Raw genomic sequence first — 20,096 nt, forward strand, 5'->3', positions numbered from 1 at the left:
ATCATTGATGGCGTCAAGTGTGGCAGCAGTAGTGAGGTTGGCCCAGGATCGGACATTGTTTCGTTCTGCTGTGCATGGAGTTGCTATGAGTCGGTTCCGACAACAACAACATTTCTTAGCAGGGAGTCCTGGTGAGGCACTGTGGGTTAATGAGCTGGACTGCAAAGTCAGTTTGTACCACAGGGTCGGCGGTTCAAACTCAACAGTCGCTCCTCAGAAACCCTTTACAGTCTCTATGGGTAGGAACCGACTCAATGGCGTTTAACAAAAACAAAACAACATTTTTTAGCAGGAGTCCTGGTGTGGTGCTATGGGATAATGAACTGGACCACAAGGTCCATTTGAACTTCTATTCCTTGGAAACCCTATACAGGGTCACTATGAATCAGAACTGACTTGAAGGCACTTAACAACAACAAAATAACATTACTTAGCAACAACAACAACAACTTTACTATGCCTCTGTAAGATAAGCACTGGACTGATAACTGTAAGGTCAGTGGTTCAACCCCACCAGTTGCTCCTCAAAAACAAGATTGCTATGAGTCAGAACCGACTCAACGGCACTTAACAATGACAATTATTACCTTGGAATTCCTGGGAGGTGCAAATACTTATTCAGTTGTTAACTGAAAGGTTAGAGGTTCTCGTCTACCCAGAGGTACCTTTGAAGAAAGATCTGTCTATCTACTTCCAGAAAAACCAGTCATCATACATTCTGGGGAGCACAATTCTACTTTGTCACACATGAGGTTAGCATGAGTTGAAGTCAACAAGAAGACAAATGGCTTCTGGTTTTCAGTTCCTGGGAGGTAAAACACTTGATTCTTGCTTGGTAGTCAACATGTGTTGTTGTGTGTCCTGGTTCCCATTCATAGCAACCCTATGTAAGGCTTCCAAGGAGGGGTTGGTGGGCTTGCACTACTGACCTTGTGGTTAATAGTCCAGTGCTTATCCTACAAGGTTACACCAGGACTTCCCTCAATGCATGATGCCCCACCTTTATGCACATTTTCTCATGCTGTTGACAGAACAGCTGCAGTGCGGACCCTGCTTGAACCTCCCGCTAGTCTGACTAAACATATAAACAGGACCTTTCATATACTGAAAGACAGGGGGCACTGTCTTGCTCAATCTAGAAGGTGCCCTCAGGGTCTAGAATATGTGACTGACACCCCCCAGGAGTTGTTCATGCACAACTAGAGGTGTTTACTGCCCATGAAAAATAGGGTCAACTGGTTCCGCTTGTGAAATGCTCACGACTTCCACACACACACACACACACACTGGCTCGTACCATTTCTCAGTAGCCTTGGACCCAACTTGGTATGCTCATGCTCAAAGCTCTCTCTTTTCAGACCAAACATTCTTTGAGTCAAGGAAGCTTTTTCCACAAACTGGAAAAAAAGTTTCCCTCTCACAGCCGCCTGCCTAACGTGTAGGCATGACGTTGTGGTTAGATATGGCAGGCAGGAAAAGCAGAATGACAACTCTGAGGGAACCAAGAAAGCCCAAAGGGGAGACAAGGTTTAGAGCTAAATCAAGATTGGATTTTGTCATGAAAGGGAGAACTGGCAAAAGCATCATTACAAGGCATTAACCTTGTTACACACAGACGAACAAGCAGAGGCTGGGATTCAGAAATAAATTACACATAATAAACTAGACAGAATAGGCTGAGAGCAACATTAGCGATTATGCCCTAAGGGGAGAGAAGGGCAAGATAGAAAATAGGCCAAAAAAGAGTAAGAATAATATCTGGACACAGGGGGCCGGCTGCACTGTGCCCCCCACCCCCTTTTCTGCATGGCTCCCTAGGTATTAACTCCACTTTTGTTAGGAGGTTTCACGGGAGTCTGTCTTTCTTTTGTTTTCATTTGCTGAAATGAGCATAAGAAAGCTATTCAGAGGGCTCCTTTTTCCATTCAAGGGGACCTGTCCCTTTTTGTGTGTTTCCAGCACAAAAGAATCCATTTCCATTCAGCCCGCTGCAGCCCCCAGAGTTTGCATGAGGTCCAAGCCTCCTTTTCCCTACTTTCTTCCAGGCCCACATTTGTAATTGATTATAAAATTCTGACTGTGGCTAGGGTGCTCCAGGGCAGTGAGAGGAGCAAGCCTTTGCCTGGTTATTGAGGGAAGTCAGGGCCCAAATCTCAGGCCAGCAAATCTTGATTCATTTTTTATACAATATGACTTATCTTTAGCTGCAAGAAACAGAAAAACCAACCAAACAGTAGCGTAAACCATGACATTTATTCTTAATGGAATAAAAAGTGTAACGGTTGGAGTTCCTATGGCTCAGAACCTAGAGTGTCCCCATCTTTCCTCTGCACCGATCTAAGCTGTTGATCTTCACCCTCCAATTTGAATCTCATGGAAGCAAAATGACCACTCCTGGCTGTTGATGCCACACACTGTTTTCAAAGGGAGGAAGTGAAGGAAGAGGGCAGAGGGGCTATCTGCCAGAGCCTCCTCTTATCAAGGAGAAAATTCATTCCCAGAAGTCCCTCCAGCCATTCTGTTCTTACTTCTTACATCTCACTGGTCATGGTGGGGTCAAACAGCCACACCGCCTTCTACCACATCCACTCCCAGCAGTTGCTGTCTGACTCATCAGGACCCCATGTATTTCAGAGGTGAACCACACATGGTAGCGTTTTTCAGTGGTGGTTTTTCTGAAGTACAATGCTAGACCTTTCTTCTGAGAGATTTCTGGACAGGCACAAGCCTCCAATCTTTCAGTTTAGCAGCTGAAATGGAAACTCTTTATACCACCTAGACCTAAAGGGTGGGAAAGCAAGTTATCTGACCATGGGGAATGAGATTACCATTTGGCTTGAATGGATTATGGCTTCCCTGAGACCTGAACTCATTGCTACCTGAACAAAGTTAGATTCCTTTCTGCAAAAAAAGACAGCAGAAAAAACTGTCGTGGGTGTGGCGGCCATTGTTTGTGATTTTAATAAGATAATGAGAGCAAACATGAACTGAGTGTTGCTGGCTGCCAGATGCTGTTCTCAGTCTTGTATGTGTTCTAATTCATCTAGTCCTTCTAACAGGCCCATGGGGGTGATGCTATCATCATCACTTCCATTTCATAGAAGAGGAAACTGAGTCACAGCTCTCTGTGACTCAGTTACAGAGGTAATAAATAATGGGTGCAACGTTACTCATCTACCAAGTGACAGAGCCAGGATTTAAACCCAGGCAGTCTGACTCACTCACTATCCTATACTGTCTCTATTGTTGTTGTTAAGTGCTGTTGAGTCGATTCCAACTCATAGCGACCCTTTACAGGGTTTCCAGGAGTGGCTGGTGAGTTTGAACCAACAACCTTGCAGTTCAAGCCGACCTAGGGGTCCAATGCTTATCCTACAGTGCCACACCAGGACACCTTAGTGTCTCTATTAGGTTAGATGATAGAATGCTCTAGGTAGCAAATTATAATTTTCATTTCTTCTTCATAACAACCCTACCAATCAGGCATCATTGTCCTGACCCTCAGCTGCATTACATAATTTGCCCAGGTCACAAAATTCAAGCCTTATACTCTGGCCCAGCCCCAGATGCTTTGTACCCGGCCACTAGCCCCTGGAAGTTTGGAAATACTGATTTATTGCCTGGACTAGTTACCTTTGCTGTTGATCTAGGACTTAATTTAGAAAACAACAGTTACTGAGGAACAGCCACAAGTTGGAGAAGGGCACAAGAAAGGGTGAGGCAGTAATTTAGAACCAGTATCCTCCTTGTTCCCTTTCAACTTTTGAACTTCTTCTGTTGTTCTTGAGACAGTCTTTCACAAACAAGGTATCTCATCCTACCTCAGTAGAGGCCATCTTTGGCATCATGATTCTTGACAAATCAGAAAAGCTACAATTATTAAACATCTACTGTATATCAGAACTGTATGTATATGGTCCCATTTGGTCCTTGTGGATAGTCTACAATCCAAGGCCATGACTCTTTGTGTGCGATGGGATGAGTAGAGACTGGATCCCTCCAACCAAAGATGGCACTACTCTTAACATTTCCGCTGTCCGTACAGAGATTATATCCAGTCATCTGACTGACCTCTCTGGGATGTTCAAAGATTTAATAAAAATGATTAACCTGGACAGCCGATCTTAAGTTTGAACAATCTTGGTTTTCTTTGAAAGCAAAATGTGTGGTGTGCTTTTGTGTGTTTTTTTCCCTTTAATCTAAAGGTCACCCGATTTTTCTTTTTCTTGCTCATAGTCACGCGGCTTCCTTATCTAAACAGTGATCTATTGTTCTGATTCTTAGCCCCATAGAGATTTTTTCTCTTAACTTCACTTTTAACAGGACAGCTCCTCGTCTTCCCAGACTGCATGAAAACTATCTTTTAACAGAGGCGGGAAAAAAAAGCTCTCTCATGGCCTTTCCAAAAAATCTTCAAGTGAGTTCACTATAGAGTATTTTATGCAAATAAATCACTTTCTCTTAGGTTCTGACATCTTTTCCTTGAAAAGCGATCATGGCTTTGGCGGAATCCTTGCTAGCTTATCTTTTCCTCACAGTGCAACTTCCACAAAGAAATACAGACAGTATTTTAAAGGCTTCAGAAATCAATTTTGTCCTTGAATCCATTTAGTTTAGATGTTAATGAAACTTGGTGGGTTCAAAAATAATGAATATTTAATAAGACATAAATTGAAAGACATAAACACTGTTGGCAATAATATAATGAAGTTAATAAGTCTTAGTCTTCCCCGCTACCCACCACCCCTCTCCAAAAACAAGGCGATTTTAGGAGTTGCTGACTGAAGTTTGCCAGCTCTCCCATTGGCTAAAACTTAACTGTGCCTTTGAAAACCTTAATACAGTTGGAAACTGAGCTCTGGCAGATAAAGCATGCTATCTCACTGTGCTCAATAGCTACAGACGGCAACGGCTCTTGCTAACTCCATATCTTCCAAAGATTTGTGTTACAAACTCAGTTTCCTGTCGTTGAAGGCAGGAAGCAGTATGAAGTACTTTATTCCTTTAAACCTGAAAGAAAAAAGACATTTGGGTTGACACTCTCTCTGCTCTGGGTTTAAAGAGGGGCTTTATTTAATGATCAGGAACAAGCATATGATTATATGGGCTCAAAGCCTCAGACAATTTAAATGCCTTCGGGTTGAGAGTTATGCTTTTTTTTTTTTTGTTTCATCTTCAAGAGCATCAACATCAGGTTCAGACCTTCTGCTTGTGACTCTGTGACTCTGTCTTACTCACTGTGGGTAAGACATATTTTCCCCTCTGAATTAATTACCCAGTCTTTGGATTTCACTTTAGACCTCTCTTGTCAAACCCGAGCCCTCCTCTCTGTCATCACACCCAATAGGCTAGTCTGTCTCACATCTTGGGAAATGGCTTGTATTTAACCTCACAGAAGTCAAAGTCTAGCTAAAATGAATTGCAACAGGAACCTGCAAACAGCCAAGAACAAGATTGTTTCCCTCCCAATTCAGCAGCGGGCTCTCTCCTGGCAATAAAGTGAAAGTCAGCTTCATGTGTTAGCTGGGGGAGTGTTAGATGGATGGCTAGCTCACCACTGGCAATCAATACATAGTAAACAAATGGCTTTCCATAGATTGGGCAAACATGGTGATTTTGTGGATAACGGCACAGAAAGGTTGCTCTTAGGGATCTTGAGTAAGAAAATGACTTTGGTGCACAGAAATGGGATCCACCCAAGGAGGAGATGTGACATTTTATCATTATAATGACAATTATCACTGTTAAACTTTATCTTTTCTTTTTTCTTTTTAAATTTGTGCGTTTGTGTGCATGTTCAGAAAGAAGGGGATCAACCAGAAAGAGTCCAACCAATTGCATCATCTACCTTGATCCATTCCGACCTGACGTCCGTTTATGGCACCGTGGTCTTGAACAGGACTGTTTTATTCTTGGGGACTGGAGATGGCCAGCTACTTAAGGTTGGTTTTCTGTGCCTTCTTTGATGCCTGTTTTAGTAATGATCTTCTCTCTTCCTCTCCACCCCCATTTTTTCACCTTTGTATTGCTTCTGGGTTATATACAAGACTATACCACTATATGCACTAAGTGCACTATAGGCACTTCTCTGAGGCCCCCAGAAATGGCTTGAAAGAAATTCTGGAAATCCATAAACCACCCTTGCCGTGCAGTGAAGCACCAGCCAGCCACTTCGCTTCCCGGGAGAGTGCCAAGATATTTTCCCTGACTTACTCAGACTCTCCCTGGGTGAGGCAGATGGGGGTCTGGCCCCTACCCTGTCCCTGACTCACCTTCCTAAGACATTTAACCTTTCAGTTCTTTCTGCTTTATAATGGATTGTACAAAGCACCTGATTTCTCACAACTTCAAAGAGATGAGAGATTATAGGGCTTAAAATAAAGAAAAAACAGGCGTTTCTTTCCTTCAGCCCACTTGCCACCCACAGAGGGGGTTTGTTTTCTGCCCTTTGTGCCCGCACATACCACAGAGAGGTTAGAGATCTGAAATCTTTTGAGACTCCATTTGACTTTTATCTCCGAAGACTATTTTTCCCCACGGTCTGGACCAACTCTTATCCAGTGTTGAGATTTTTATTCCCTGACAGGACAAGGGGGATGAAAATGAAATCAGAGATCTCAAATGACTTGTAGTGATCATCTGTCATTTGCTAGGAGGCCTGGTGTGGCATTGTAGGATAAGCACTTGACCACAAGGTTGGTTTGAACCTCAAGATTGGCAGTTCAAACTCACCAGCTGCTCCTAAGAAATCCACTATATAGGGTCACTATGGGTCAGAAACAACTCGATGCCACTTACTAACAACAACAAGGGGCATGACACAGGACTGGGCAGTGTTTCTTTCTGTCATAAATAAGGGTGACCATGAGTCAGAGGCGACTTGACGGCAACCAACAGCAGCATTGCATCATTGCCATCATCAGCATGCATTTATTATAGCCTTGGAACCACACACATTCGTCTCCTAGGCTGATCATTCCAGTGTCTTTCAGATGCTGTCAGCTCATACTCTTAATACCAACAGATGGTAGTTATCTGTCACTGATAACTAGCTGTGTGACGTTAGGTGAATCACTTACCTTCTCTGAAACCCCATTTCCTCATCCATGAAATGAAATTGTTCTGTTGTTTTTGTTGTTAAGTACTGCCAAGTCAATTCCTACTCATAGCAACCCAATATAGGGTTTCCGAGGAGTGTATTGGAACTACTAACTCTGTGGTTGGTTAACAGTCCAGTGTTTATTCTATAGCACCACACCAGGGCCCCTAATACACCCCTTTCCAGTTCTGTCTTCTATACACCAAGCTGCTCTTCCAGCCAAACTTACGTATGTGCTTTTCTCCAAATGTCTATGATATGGTTCTGGTTCTGCTTCTACATTCTTGCTCTTACTATACCTCGTACCTGGAGTACTTTCTTCCTCTCTCTGCTTTCCTGATTCCTACCACCCATCTGTCAGTTTGCCTACTGTGTGTGGTGACTTGTGTGTTGCTGTGATGCTGAAAGCAACGTCACCAGGATTTTAGATATCAGCAGGGTCACACATGATGGACAGGTTTTAGTGGAGTTTCCAGATTAGAACAGATTGGCAATCAACTTCTGAAAGTTAGCCACTGAAAGCTCATGGACCACAGCAGAATGCTGTCCAGTGTAGTGCTAGAAGACGAGCCCCCTAGGTTGGAAAGCACTGAAAACACATTATGGGCACAGCAGTGGGCACAAGCACACCAACGATCGTCTAGGCCGTCAACATTTGGTTCTGTTACCTATGGTGTCGCCTTGACCTGGAGCCAGCTGGACAGCAGCTAACAACAGAAACCTGTGTACAATTTGGCTCCACTCAAACGTCACCTCTGCTTTAGGGCTTCTCAGCCTTAAACGATCTTGTTTCCCCCTCCTTTTCTACAATCCTCATTGTCTAAATCATTCTTTTGGATTCTTACAAATGCCTTCCTTTGATTCCAAACCTTCTCAATTGTATTGGCCTTGCCTTCCCAACTGGATTTTAAGCTTCCTGAGAAGGGAGCCATGCATTCCCACCTTCTGATACAGTGCTGAGTGCCTGATAGACATTTGATTTAATCTTGTTTTCTTTGGAGGAAACCCGGTGGCATATGGGAGGGAGTTTGTTTGTATACACATTCTTTTAAAATATACATTGATCATCTTTCCTGTTGTGTTAGCTTTATTTCCCTGGGAAAGGTAAACACCCATCAGTCATTCTGTACAAGTCTCTCAATACCACAAGGAAACATCTGTAGCTTCACCTACCTGGTTAGGCTGATTGGACCCCTTCACTAGGCAGAAGAAGTCTCCATCAGTCCTAGCAGGGCTTCCTCACAAATTCTCCTTTCAGATTTGGGATATTTTTGACAAGTGTTTTGACAAGAACACTGTTTCCCCAAAGCCGAGCCAACCAAACTGTTACATGGTAAATTGGAGGTGAAGGAACACTTGGCTATAAATAGTCCCCCATAGGACGGCCTGGTTTTGCCTGTCCTGTTTGTTCACCCCAACAGCTCATGTGCTGTCAGTGATGTTGGGGTACATGAAGACCAGGGATGAGCTGCAGCTTTATGCTACTGAGTTGGAGGGGCTGACTGCAGCCTCAGAATCTATCGGGGCTGCCCCTTCAAAGGCCATAGCAAACACCAAGGGCAGGCTGTTTTGCTTATTTGTTGCTGCTAACATTTATTTATACAATGCTTCCCTCTTCATATTCCAGTCCTCATTTGAACCTCCCCACAAGTCTTTGAGGTACACATGTTGTTGATAACTGCCATCGAGTTGCCCCTTACTCGTGGTGACCCCATGCACATATGAAACGAAAGGCTGCCCAGTCCTCTGCTATCCCCATGATGCTTGTGGTTTGAACTGCTATGATCCATAGGATTTTCACTGGTTGATTTTCAGAGGTAGATCACCAGGCCTTTCTTCTTAGTCTTAGTCTGAAAACTCCACTAAAGCCTGTTTAGTATCCTGGAAACACACAGCCTTCCACTGACAGACAAGTGCTGGTTGTGTATGAGATTGACTGGGACTCGAACCTATGTAGCCAGCATGGAAAGTGAGAATTCTACTAGTAAAGCCCTTGAGGTAGGTATACGATTCCCATTTTACAAAGTGAGGAAACTGAGGTCCAGGGAAACTGCATTAACTTGCCCAGGGTCACATAGTGGTAAAGCATGGATTTGAACCTTAACTTTATACACTGCACTATTAACCTTCTGGAGTCCTGGTGTGGCACTGCAGGATAATGCACTAGACCGAAAGGTCAGTTTGAATAGCCACTCCATGGAAGCCCTATATTGGGTCACTATGAGTCAGAAGTGACTCCCCAGCACTTACCAAGAGCAATAACCACATCACTACACTGACTTTGTGACCTCTGCCCAGGCAGGTTGCAGGGTCTGTGGTTAGGCGTCCTAGAGGCTCAGGGAAGGATCCCAGCTCTAGTGGAGAGTGCTGGTCATCTCACTAAGGGAATAAATTCTTGGGAATTAGTAATTCCCACCCTCTCATAATTTCTTTCTGGAAAATTTCCTTCTTCTGGAGAAGGTTATAAGAGATGAATCTGAGCTGAGTTGGCCCTGCCAGGCTCTCTAGTACAACCGAACAATTCCCGAGACTCCCTCATTTAGCCTCTATGTGGGTTCTGGGATGCAGCCCTGGGGATTGGACCAGTGATTTGGAAGCCACAGATAATCCCCCAATCCTTGTATTCAAAAGCTTCAAGCTTCTCCCTTGCCAGCTTGTCACCAGAACTGTTAGAAAAGACGAGCACTGATAGACACAAGTTTGGCTTCTTAAGCCTCAGAGTGGAGGAACTAATGAGTGGCGAAAAATAAAACTAAATCCAACGCAAATGCTGCAAGGAAGAGAAGAAAGAGCGCTTGGATTAGCCACAGCCTGACTCATCAGTTTCCCAGTGATCCAGAGTTGACAGCATTTTGACATACGCCAGGCACTGTAGTATATGCCTGGGTGGATGAGAGACAGACAACAGCGACTGGGAACCAGCTGCTGTTTTTTAACCACAACAAAAAAAACTGACTTCTCAAATCTCGGAAAACTTCATGGAGTTTTCATGTAATTTGGTGCAACTATAAACATCATGCTATTAAAATATGTCTTCTTATAAGAGTCATGTATGCTCACATAGAAACTTGTCAGCAAGCAGAGGGCCGGGGTTGGTTGGTTATATGCCGTGGAGTCGGTTCCGACTCATAGCGACCCTGTACAGGGTTTCCGAGGCTGTAAATCTTTACAGGAGCAGAAAGCCTCATCTTTCTCCCACGGAACAGCTGGTAGTTTCGAACTGCTGACCTTGTGGTTCACAGCCCAATTCGTAACCACTATGCTACCAGAGCTCCTTAGAGGGCCGGGAAGGCAAAGAAAAAAGGATCCATAACTCCATCATGTACAGGCAACAGCATTCTACAATTTTGTGTCTTTTTATTTTATTTTTTTATGTAACTGATTCAGACTCTATATACAGTTTAACATCCTTTAATGCGTATATTAAAATGTTATTACAAATTCTTTGTAAATGGTTTTAATTGTTAGTGTTCTTAGTTGTTATTAATTCAATTCCGACTCATGGAGAACCCCGGTGTGCAGAGTAGAAACTGCTCCATTGGGTTTTCTGAAGCGGATCACCAGATCTGTCCTCTGAGGCATCTCTGGGTGGATTTGAACCACCAACCTTTAGGCTACTGCCTTTCTGTTTGCATCAACCAGGAGGGACAGTTGGTATTTTCAATAGTTGTGTATTATGCTATCCTGTGGAAACATTGCCTTTTGAACTTAATATATTGAGTCACTTTCAACATGTCATTAAAGACATGCATGTCTTCCAAGGTAAGTTTTTTGTGATCATCAGTGGAAACACTTGGTAGTATGCTAATACCTAAGCTGCCCTCATCTCCTGTCTTTACTCTGTAATCACTTCCTAAGGTTTTAGAAAAATTGAAGGAATTTAGAGTTGAACAGGCCCTTTGAGGACATCTAATCTGCCCCTTATTTCATCCATGTGTGGTTCTGGTGGCCATAAAATAAGTTATGTCCACTCGCTTTCTCCCCCTGTTATTTCCCCATTTTACTTCCTTTCTGGACATCATTGCGTGCTATAATTTTTGAGTTGTCAGCGTCTCCATTGAGATCAGCTGAAAAAAATATGGCAACTCTGAACTCTGCATTTGGAAATTCACACTGCACGTGTTCCCCGGCAAACACACAGAGTATGTGCATTTCTGTAAAAACACACCAGATTTTTCCCAGATCCTACATCAGCTGATTGTGTGGTTTGGATTCCTTTGAGCTGACTCTGTTGAACATCGAAAATTGTCCTCGTTTCAAGGACAGAATTGCATATTTTGGACTTTTCCAGGTGGTAAAGTAAGTCATGGCAGAATATGCATGAAATTTGAAATGTGTAACTTTATGCATGCCCATTAACCTTTCTTATAAGCATAAAAGATAAGAAGGCAGCGGGTGAGGAATAATAATAGCTGCTATTTCTGAGTCCTTACTGTGTGCCAGACGTAGAACCAGCATTTGCATGGACTAGCTCATTTAATCCTTCTGAATAAATGCTGCTACAACTTCCACTTTACAAATGATAAGACCCGAGGCTTCGAAAGGTTAGATAACTCCCTCAAGGTGAGTTGAGCGGGAAGCAATCTGTTCCCAGATGCTCAATTTTTAACCCCCAATGTCTTGGGTGGTGTGACCAGTTAACATTCTTGGCTGCTAACTGAAAGGTTTGCGATTCAATTGCATTCCTTGGGAGAAAGACCTGGAAATGTACGTCTGAAAAAACGAGCCATTGAAACCCATGTGCCCTACTGTGACACACACGGGGCCACCATGAGCCAAAATTGGCAGCATCGATGGACTCAAGCGTGGCAACAGTAGTGAGGTTGGCCCAGGATCGGGGAGTGTTTCATTCTGCTGTGCATAAGACTGCTATGGGTCGGTACCGACTCGATGGCACCTAACAACAACAACAACTGGTTTTCAAATTGCACGTAACAATGAAAATGTAAGAGGATCCCTGGTGGTGCAGCGGTCAAGCTCCTCTGAGGGCGCTAAGACCCGGCGATCTGCTCCTGTAAAGATTGTTGTTGTTGTTGTTGTTAAGTGCCTAGGAATCCCCAGGTCTACTCTTGTCATCTAAGGCCGCTATGAGATGGAACCAACTTGATTGCACACAACAATTAAAATGTAGCCTGTAGATCTTGGGAGTGTTGGTGGGATGGGTTTTTGTTTTGGATATTCCTTTTAAAACATGGGGGTTCTGTGTTGCTCTCAACATGAAACTGTCTGGAGCGTCATGATAAGGAAGGGGTTATGGCTTCAGTGGTTTCGGGGAAAACCTCCTGGCAGCCCCGTTGACTGCAGCCCTCTGTATTAGAAGCAGGAAGTGGCTTCTCCTCTGGGAGCCGCAAGTATTTCCCATAGGGATCCTAGCTTTTCTCCATTGGGCTGCATTGGAGCAAAGGAAATATTCACGGTGGTTTTTAAAATGGTGCCAGAGAGATAGAAGGGCAGTGTTGGGTTTTCCCAACAACCTGGGATTAAAGTAAGGTCATGAGTATATGAGGCTATGTTATTTTGTTTTCCCACATCCTAGAGAGAGGCACTTCTGATATGCTTAAAGTTAGGGCTCCCTACCTCTGTGAAGGCCGCCTGGTAGTGTACTGGGTTATGAGTTGAACCGCTAACCACAAGGTCAGCAATTTGAATCTACCAGCAGCTTCTCGAGGGAAAGATGAGGCTTTCTACTCCTGTCAAGATTTACAGTCTTGGAAATCCAATATGGGGTCGCTACCAACTTCACGGAGCATAATTACCACCCTCTCTGTGGCCCTCACAACTCCACCCCCAAAAATAGCTTTCATTTACCCAAATCATGGAGTAAAAATAAAACACTGTTCCAAAAAGTTCTTCCTGCACTCAACCAGAAAGCAAACACTTCATGCCTGAAGGATCTGCTTTGACTCTGGCCATTTAAGTTTTCAAGTGAAAATAAGAGAAAACTACAACAACAGCAAAAAATGAAATCTTTATAAGAATAAACTCTATATATACTCCCAAAGAATGTTCCAGTTAGGAAAAGGAGACCAGGAGGAACTTTGGTGGTGTGGGGGTGGGAAGTGGACTGAGGTGAGGTAATGGACCCAAAGTAAAAAAAGCAGCCGGAAGTATCATAACTTAGAACTGGGCTCCATGCTTGGCTGTTTACAGTGCCTGGGAGGTGTTTACAGTGTCTTGTGTTCGCCCACCTCGTACATTCCGGCTTGTGAGTTTGCATTCTTCCCAGTTCTGAATGATAGCTAGTGTGTAATCCATAAATCAAGAACCTGTAGCTCAGGCTGTAGGCTTCTCTTACTACTAACAAATAAGGAGATTAGAAACAAAAGAGGAGTTTGCCTTGATTTTTATATTTCATCTTTATTACTCCTAATTACTAGCACACATTAGACACTATTGGGTAATTGGTTTCTCGTGTGCGTGTGTCTGTCTGTGTGGTGGTTTACTTTTCCTCGGTATTTTTTATAAGTTGTTTATTTAAAAAAAGACAAAGAGAGAAAGATAGCTAGAAAGGGGACTGAGCTGTTCAAGCTTCAACTACACAGTCCCATAGAACATTGCTTTTGTGTGCTATCGAGTCAATTCTGACTCACACTGACCCTATATGACAGAATAGAACTGCCCTAGATAGTTTCCACGGTGGAGAGTCCTGGTGTGGCACTGTGGGTTAAAGCGCTAGACTGCAAAGTCAGTTTGAACTGCAAGGTTGGTGGTTCAAGCTCACCAGTTGCTCCTTGGAAACCCTCTAGAAGGGTTGCTATGGGTCGGAACCGACTCCACGGCACTTAACTGCAACAACAGTCTTTACCGGAGGAGCTGGTAGGTTGAAGTCACCGACCTTTCGAATAGCAGCTGAGCACTTAACCACTGCACCACTTGTTGTTCAGTGCCAAGTCGGTTTCAACCCATAGCAACCCTGTATAGGTTTCTGAGGAGAGGCTGGTGAGCTTGACTCACCAGGCCTCCAGAATAAAGAGTAAGAAAATAAATTTGGTATAGAACCTTGTAGCTTCTTGAGTTGCCCATCACTTTTCTATTTTATGGTGATGTGGTTGTTGTTAGGTGCCATTGAGTCAGCACCGACTCATAGCGACCTTATGCACAGCAGAACGAAACACTGCCTGATCCTGGGCCAACCTCACTACTTTTGCCAAGTTTGAGTCCGTAAATGCTGCCACTTGGCCAGTCCATCTCGTTGGGGGTCTTCATCTTCTTCTCTGACCCTCCACCTTTCCAAACATGGTATCTTTCTCCAGCAACTGGTCCCTTCTGACAATATTTCTTAATTACGAGAGATAAAGTTTGGTCATCTTGGCCTCCAAGGAGCATTCTGGCTGCACTTCTTCCAAAATGGATCTATTGGTTCTTTTGGCAGCCCATGGCACTTAAAATATTCTTCTCCAACACCGTAACTCAAAAGCATCACTTCTTCTACGGTCTTCCTTATTCACTGTCCAGCTTTCACATGCATATGAGGTTATTGAAAATACCATTGCTTGGTCAGGTGCACCTTAGTCCTCAAGCTGACATCTTTGTTCTTCAACACTTTAAAAAGGTCTTGTGCAGCAGATTTGCCTAATGCAATATGTCGTTTGATTTCTTGACTGCTGCTTCCCTGAGTGTTGATGGTTGATCCAGGAAGAATAAAGTCCTTGACAACTTTAATCCTTTCTCCATTGATAAGAATGTTGTTTATTGGTCCAGTGGTGAGGATTTTTGTTTTCTTTACATTGAGCTGTAATCCATACTGAAGGCTGTGCTCTTTGGTCTTCATCAGTAAATGTTTTAAGTTCTCTTCTTTTTCAGCAAGCAAGGTTGTATCATCTGCATATCACAGGTTGTTAATAAGTCTTCCTCCAATCCTGATGCCATGTTTTTCTGCATATAACCCAGCTTCTCAGATTATTTGCTCAGCATACAGGTTTAATAAGTATGGTGAAAAAATACAACCCTATTGCACACCTTTCTTAATTTTATTCTGTTCCCATATTTATTCTGTTTCCCATATTCTGTTCAAACAACTGCTTCTTGGTCCAGGTACAGATTCCTCATGAGCCCAATTAAGTGTTCCAGAATACTCATACTTCACAATATTGTCCATAACTTGTCATGATCCACATAATTGAAAGCCTTTTCATAGTCAATAAAGTACAGGTAAATGTCTTTTTTATATTCTCTGCTTTCAGCCAAGATCCATTGGGCATCAGCAATGATATCTCTAGTTCCATGACGTCTTCTGAATCCAGCTTGAACCTCTGGAAGTTCTCTGTCATTGTATGCTTGCAGCCGTTTCTGTATTACCTTTAGTAAAATTTTACTCGCATAGGATATCAAAGAGATTGTCCGATGATTTCTGCATTCCGTTGGGTCACCTCTCTTTGGAATGGGCACAAATACAGATCTTTTCCAATCAGTTGGCCAGATAGTTATCTTCCAAATTTCTTGGCAGAGATGAGTGAGTGCCTCCTGTGCCGCCTCACTTTCTTGAAAGATTTCCATTTTATTCCATCAATTCCTGGTGCCTTTTTCTTTGCCAATTCCTTCAATGCACCTTGGACTTCCTCCTTCAGTATCATTGGCTCTTGATCATATGCTGCCTCTTGAAATGGTTGAACATTAACCATTTCCTTTTGCTACAGTGACTGTGTGTATTCCTTCCATCTTGTCTTGATGCTTTCTGCATCATTCAATAATTTGCCCAGAGAATCTTTCGATAACGAAAGTCAAGGCTTGAATTTTTTTCTTCAGTTCCCCCAGCTTGAGAAATCCTGAGTGTGTTCTTCCTTTTTTGGTTTTCTGATTCCAGATCTTTGCACATTTTGTTGTAATATTTGGCTTTATCTTCTCAAGCTGATCTTTGAAATTTTCTGTTCAGCTCTTGTACCTCCTCATTTCTTCCATGTGCTTTAACATCTCTATGCTGGAGAGCAAGTTTCACTGTCTCTTCTGATATCCATTTTGGCCTTTTCCTTCTTTCTTGTCTTCTTAATGACCTTTTGCTTTCTTCATGTATGATGTTCTTGATGTCATCCCACAACTCTTCTGGTCTTCATTCTTCAGTGTTTAATGTATCAAATCTGTTCTTTAGATGATCTCTAAATTCAGGTGGGATATATTCAAGGTCATATTTTGGCTTTCGTGGACTTGTTTTCATTTCCTTCAGCTTCACTTTGAATTTTCACATAAGCAATTGATGGTCTATTCCACAGTCTGCCCTGGTCTTGTTTTCACTGATGATATGGAGCTTTTCCATATTCTCTTTTCGCAGAGGTAGTCAATTTGATTTTTGTGTATTCCATCTGGTGAGGTCCATGTGTATAGTCATCTCTTATGCTGTCTAAAGAAGGTATTTGAAATGAACAAATCATTGGTTTTTCAGAATTCTATCATGCGATCTCCAGCATAATTTCTATCACCAAGTCCATATTTTCCAACTACTGATCCTTTCTCTTTGCTCCCAACCTTTGCATTCCAATCACCAGTAATCAATACATCTTGATTGCATGTTTGATCAATTTCAGGTTGAAGAAGTTGGTAGAATTCTATTATTTCATCCTCACTGACTTTAGTGGTTGGTGTGTAAATTTGAATAATAGTGTTATTAACTGGTCTTCCCTGTAGGTGCATGGATATTATCCTATCACAGACAGCTTTGTACCTCGTGACAGATCTGGATATGTTCTTTTTGACAATGAATGCAACACCATTCCTCTTCAATTTGTCATTTCTGGCATAGTGAACCTTGTGGTCATCAGATTCAAAATGGCCAATACCAGTCTATTTCAGTTCACTAAAGCCTAAGATATTGATGTTGATGCATTCCATTTCATTGTTGACAACTTCCAATTTTCCCAGATTCATACTTCGTACATTCCACGTTCCGATTTTCAATGGATGTTTCCAGCTGTTTCTCTTCATTTTGAGTTTTGCCCCATCAGCAAAGGAAGGTCCCATGGGCTTTTCTCCCACGGGCTTTACTCCATTCATATCATCATGGTCAACTGTACTTTGAGGTGGCAGCTCTCCCTCAGTCAGATTTTGAGTGCCTTCAAATGTGACGGGCTCATTTTCTGGCACTGTATCTGACAGTGTTGCTCTGCTATTCATAAAGTTTTCAGTGACTAAACATTTGGAAGTAGTTCATCACTTCTTCTTCAAAGTCTGTCTTCATCTGGAAGCTCATCTGAAACCTGTCCACCATGGTTGACCCTGCTGGTATTTAAAATACCAGTGTCATCACTTTCAGAATCACAGCAACTCACAAGCCACCACAGTACAACAAACTGACAGACGAGTGGTGGTTGTTGTTGTTAAGTACTGTTGAGTTAGTAGTGACCCTGTGTGAGGTTTCCAAGGAGCGGCTGGTGTATTTGAATCACTGACCTCGCGGCTAACTGTCCAGTGCTTATCCTACAGAACCACACCAGGAATCCATTGTATGGTGCTACTGCTGCTGTGTGTTGTTGAGTAAGTTTCAACTTACAGCTACCTTGTGTAGGTTTACCCCACTTTGTTTTCTTCACCTATGTGGGGTGTTGAGGTTGTAATGCAAAGGTCTCGTGTGAAAGTCTCTATTGGTTACTTTCAGGATTGTGGCATGGAAGGGTTTTTGGTACACAGCAAAAATCTCAGCACTAGTTAGTCACCTACCATGACGTTTCAGGAAGATGTCAACAGAATCAATATGTTGGCATATATTAAAATCCTCCATCAGGAAAATTTGTTTTCTACACAGGCTTCTGATGAATATATCCAAAAAGCCTTATAAAATTGTGAATGCTAATAAAGTAATTTGTTTTCTTTTAATAAACATTTGCTGAGCACTTTTCATGTGTCAGGCACTGTTCTAAGTTTTGAAAATATAAAAGTAAACAAAACAGATGTGATCTTTACTCCCATGGTGGAGAAAGACAGACTGAAAACAAGTAAATGGATAAATCAATAATAAATAAAGTCATTTCAGAGAGTGGTAATTATGACGAACAAAACAGAGTGATAGAATAGAATAACCTCAGAGTGTGGTCGAGAGGCAACTGGGAGAGTTTCTTAGGGGAGGTGGCATTTAAGACCCAAAGGATGTAGGGGTGTAGAAGAATACATATGTAGGTGGCTCAGATTGACTTCATAATCATCTATATTAAGGTCATATCCTAGAAGCAATAGATAAAAATCCATATCATGCCCAAGGGGTGTGTGTGTGTGACTTGGATGAGCTTTCTCTTATGCAAAATCCAATCCATTTTGGGTTTCTATGACTCACTGGAGATTCTTACATTGCCTGACTGATTACACTCCTTTTCTCAGGCTGCCCAGCTAAATCTGCTGAAGAAACGTTTCCTTACTCTTGTTTTGCTGACTTCCTCATCTGTGCTGATGTTGTCATGAATTTTGCTACTTTGGTGCCCCTGGGCCGGGACTGGGCTGGGACTGGGTGGGACGGTGGTAATATTAATAGAACCTGGAAGAGGAAAAGGAGAACCATCTCTCTCCTATCCCATAGTCATCTGAGAGAGAAGAGACTCAAGAGTACTGAAGCAGAGAGCCCCAATCTCTCATTCTAGCACATTCGGGTCCCTTGTGATAAAAATTTAAACTTCCTTCTTGTTTTGCCCTTACAGTTGTAATGATCAGTCTTTGCATAATCTAGCAAAAAGAAAAACAATTTGTCCTATTCACCCTTCAACATTTAAAGAATTTAAATTGTGTGTTTTATTTATTGTAAGATAATGCATTGACATGGTTTAAAACTCAAAGGAACCAGGATAGTGTACAGTGAAAATCACCCCTTCCTGACCTCTGAAGGCCAACCAATGATAACAGCATCTTAGGTATCCTTCCAGAATTATTATCTCTACAAACAAAACCCAGTAACCCCCCAGTTGCTGACAAGTTGATTCTGGCTCATGGTAGCCCCAGGTGTGTCGGTGCAGCTGAGCTCCAGACGGTTTTCAGTAGCTGATTTTTCAGAAGTAGACCACCAGGGCTTCCAAGGAGCATCTGGGCAGACTTTAACTGCCAAACTTTCAGTTAGCAGCCAAGTGAATTAACCATTTGCCCCACCCAGGAACTTCTTAAAAGTCAATGGGGTTAGCTGGTGGAACTTGTAGCGGTGTTGGGAAATCTCATACTTTTGAATCTTCCGGGCTCAGCGGCCCAGAGCTGACAACTTGGGCGAGACCAAACGGCAAGACCAAGTGGGGGAGCACACCCACCACGGAATAATGCTGCAGGAACCTCAGAGCAAAGGTGTTAAATATACTTTGTCAGTTTTGCTTTGTTCTGATTTTCTTTTCTTTTTTTTTCTTTTTTTTTTTTGGTATATGTTCATTGGCCACCCATTATTTGTGCACCTCCATTCTGATGATTAGAGGGGCTGCCTGAGCGAAAGGACACCCCTCACCCCCACCACTGGTGGGTTCTTATGCCACGGCAGTGCATAGATACTCTCAGCCCAAGAGCCGGCCCTGGACTGTTTTTTGTTTTTTGAAGGAGAAGGCGAGAACAAGGGGTGTGGAGAGGGAAAGAGAGTTTAAAAACAAAACAGACTGAAAATTAAATACTGAGGTATAGCATAACAAACAACAGTGGCATTTTGAAATCTACCAGATGGCCTTGAAGGTAAGAAGCTGAAAGAGGATATTAAAGTCATACTCATATTAGGCTACAGATTTTTTTTTTTCTTTCTTCTTCTTTCCCTCCTCTCAACTTTCTGAGATTATAGGCTACAGCATCCAATCTAGTTTTTTTTTGTTTTTTGTTTTTTTTGGTGTTTTATTTTTGTTTTTTACCTGTTGCTGTTTTGCTGTTTTATGCTCACCCTTTTACCTTTGGGGGACTCTTTCTCTCCCTATATTACCCAAGAAGAGACAGCAACTGCTGTCATATAGTCAAGTTACAATTGCACTCTATAAAACACCAGGGAGACAGACAACACCTGTTGAAAAGGGAAGCTTACATCCTGATCACATCTACCTGGAGGCAATCAGAAAGCATAAAAAAT

General features: G+C 42.6%; 1 protein-coding gene across 1 annotated transcript in view; it reads left to right on the forward strand.

Moving 5' to 3' along the window:
* Positions 1-20,096, forward strand: part of PLXNC1 (plexin C1) — a 239,895-nt gene that overhangs the window by 28,029 nt on the left and 191,770 nt on the right. The window contains exon 2 of the mRNA XM_006871793.1: positions 5,802-5,942. Within this exon, the coding sequence (XP_006871855.1) occupies positions 5,802-5,942 (141 nt within the window). The remainder of the gene's footprint in view (positions 1-5,801; positions 5,943-20,096) is intronic.

This window comes from Chrysochloris asiatica, unplaced genomic scaffold (assembly GCF_000296735.1).
Source record: "Chrysochloris asiatica unplaced genomic scaffold, ChrAsi1.0 scaffold00174, whole genome shotgun sequence".
NCBI classification, from domain to species: domain Eukaryota; kingdom Metazoa; phylum Chordata; class Mammalia; order Afrosoricida; family Chrysochloridae; genus Chrysochloris; species Chrysochloris asiatica.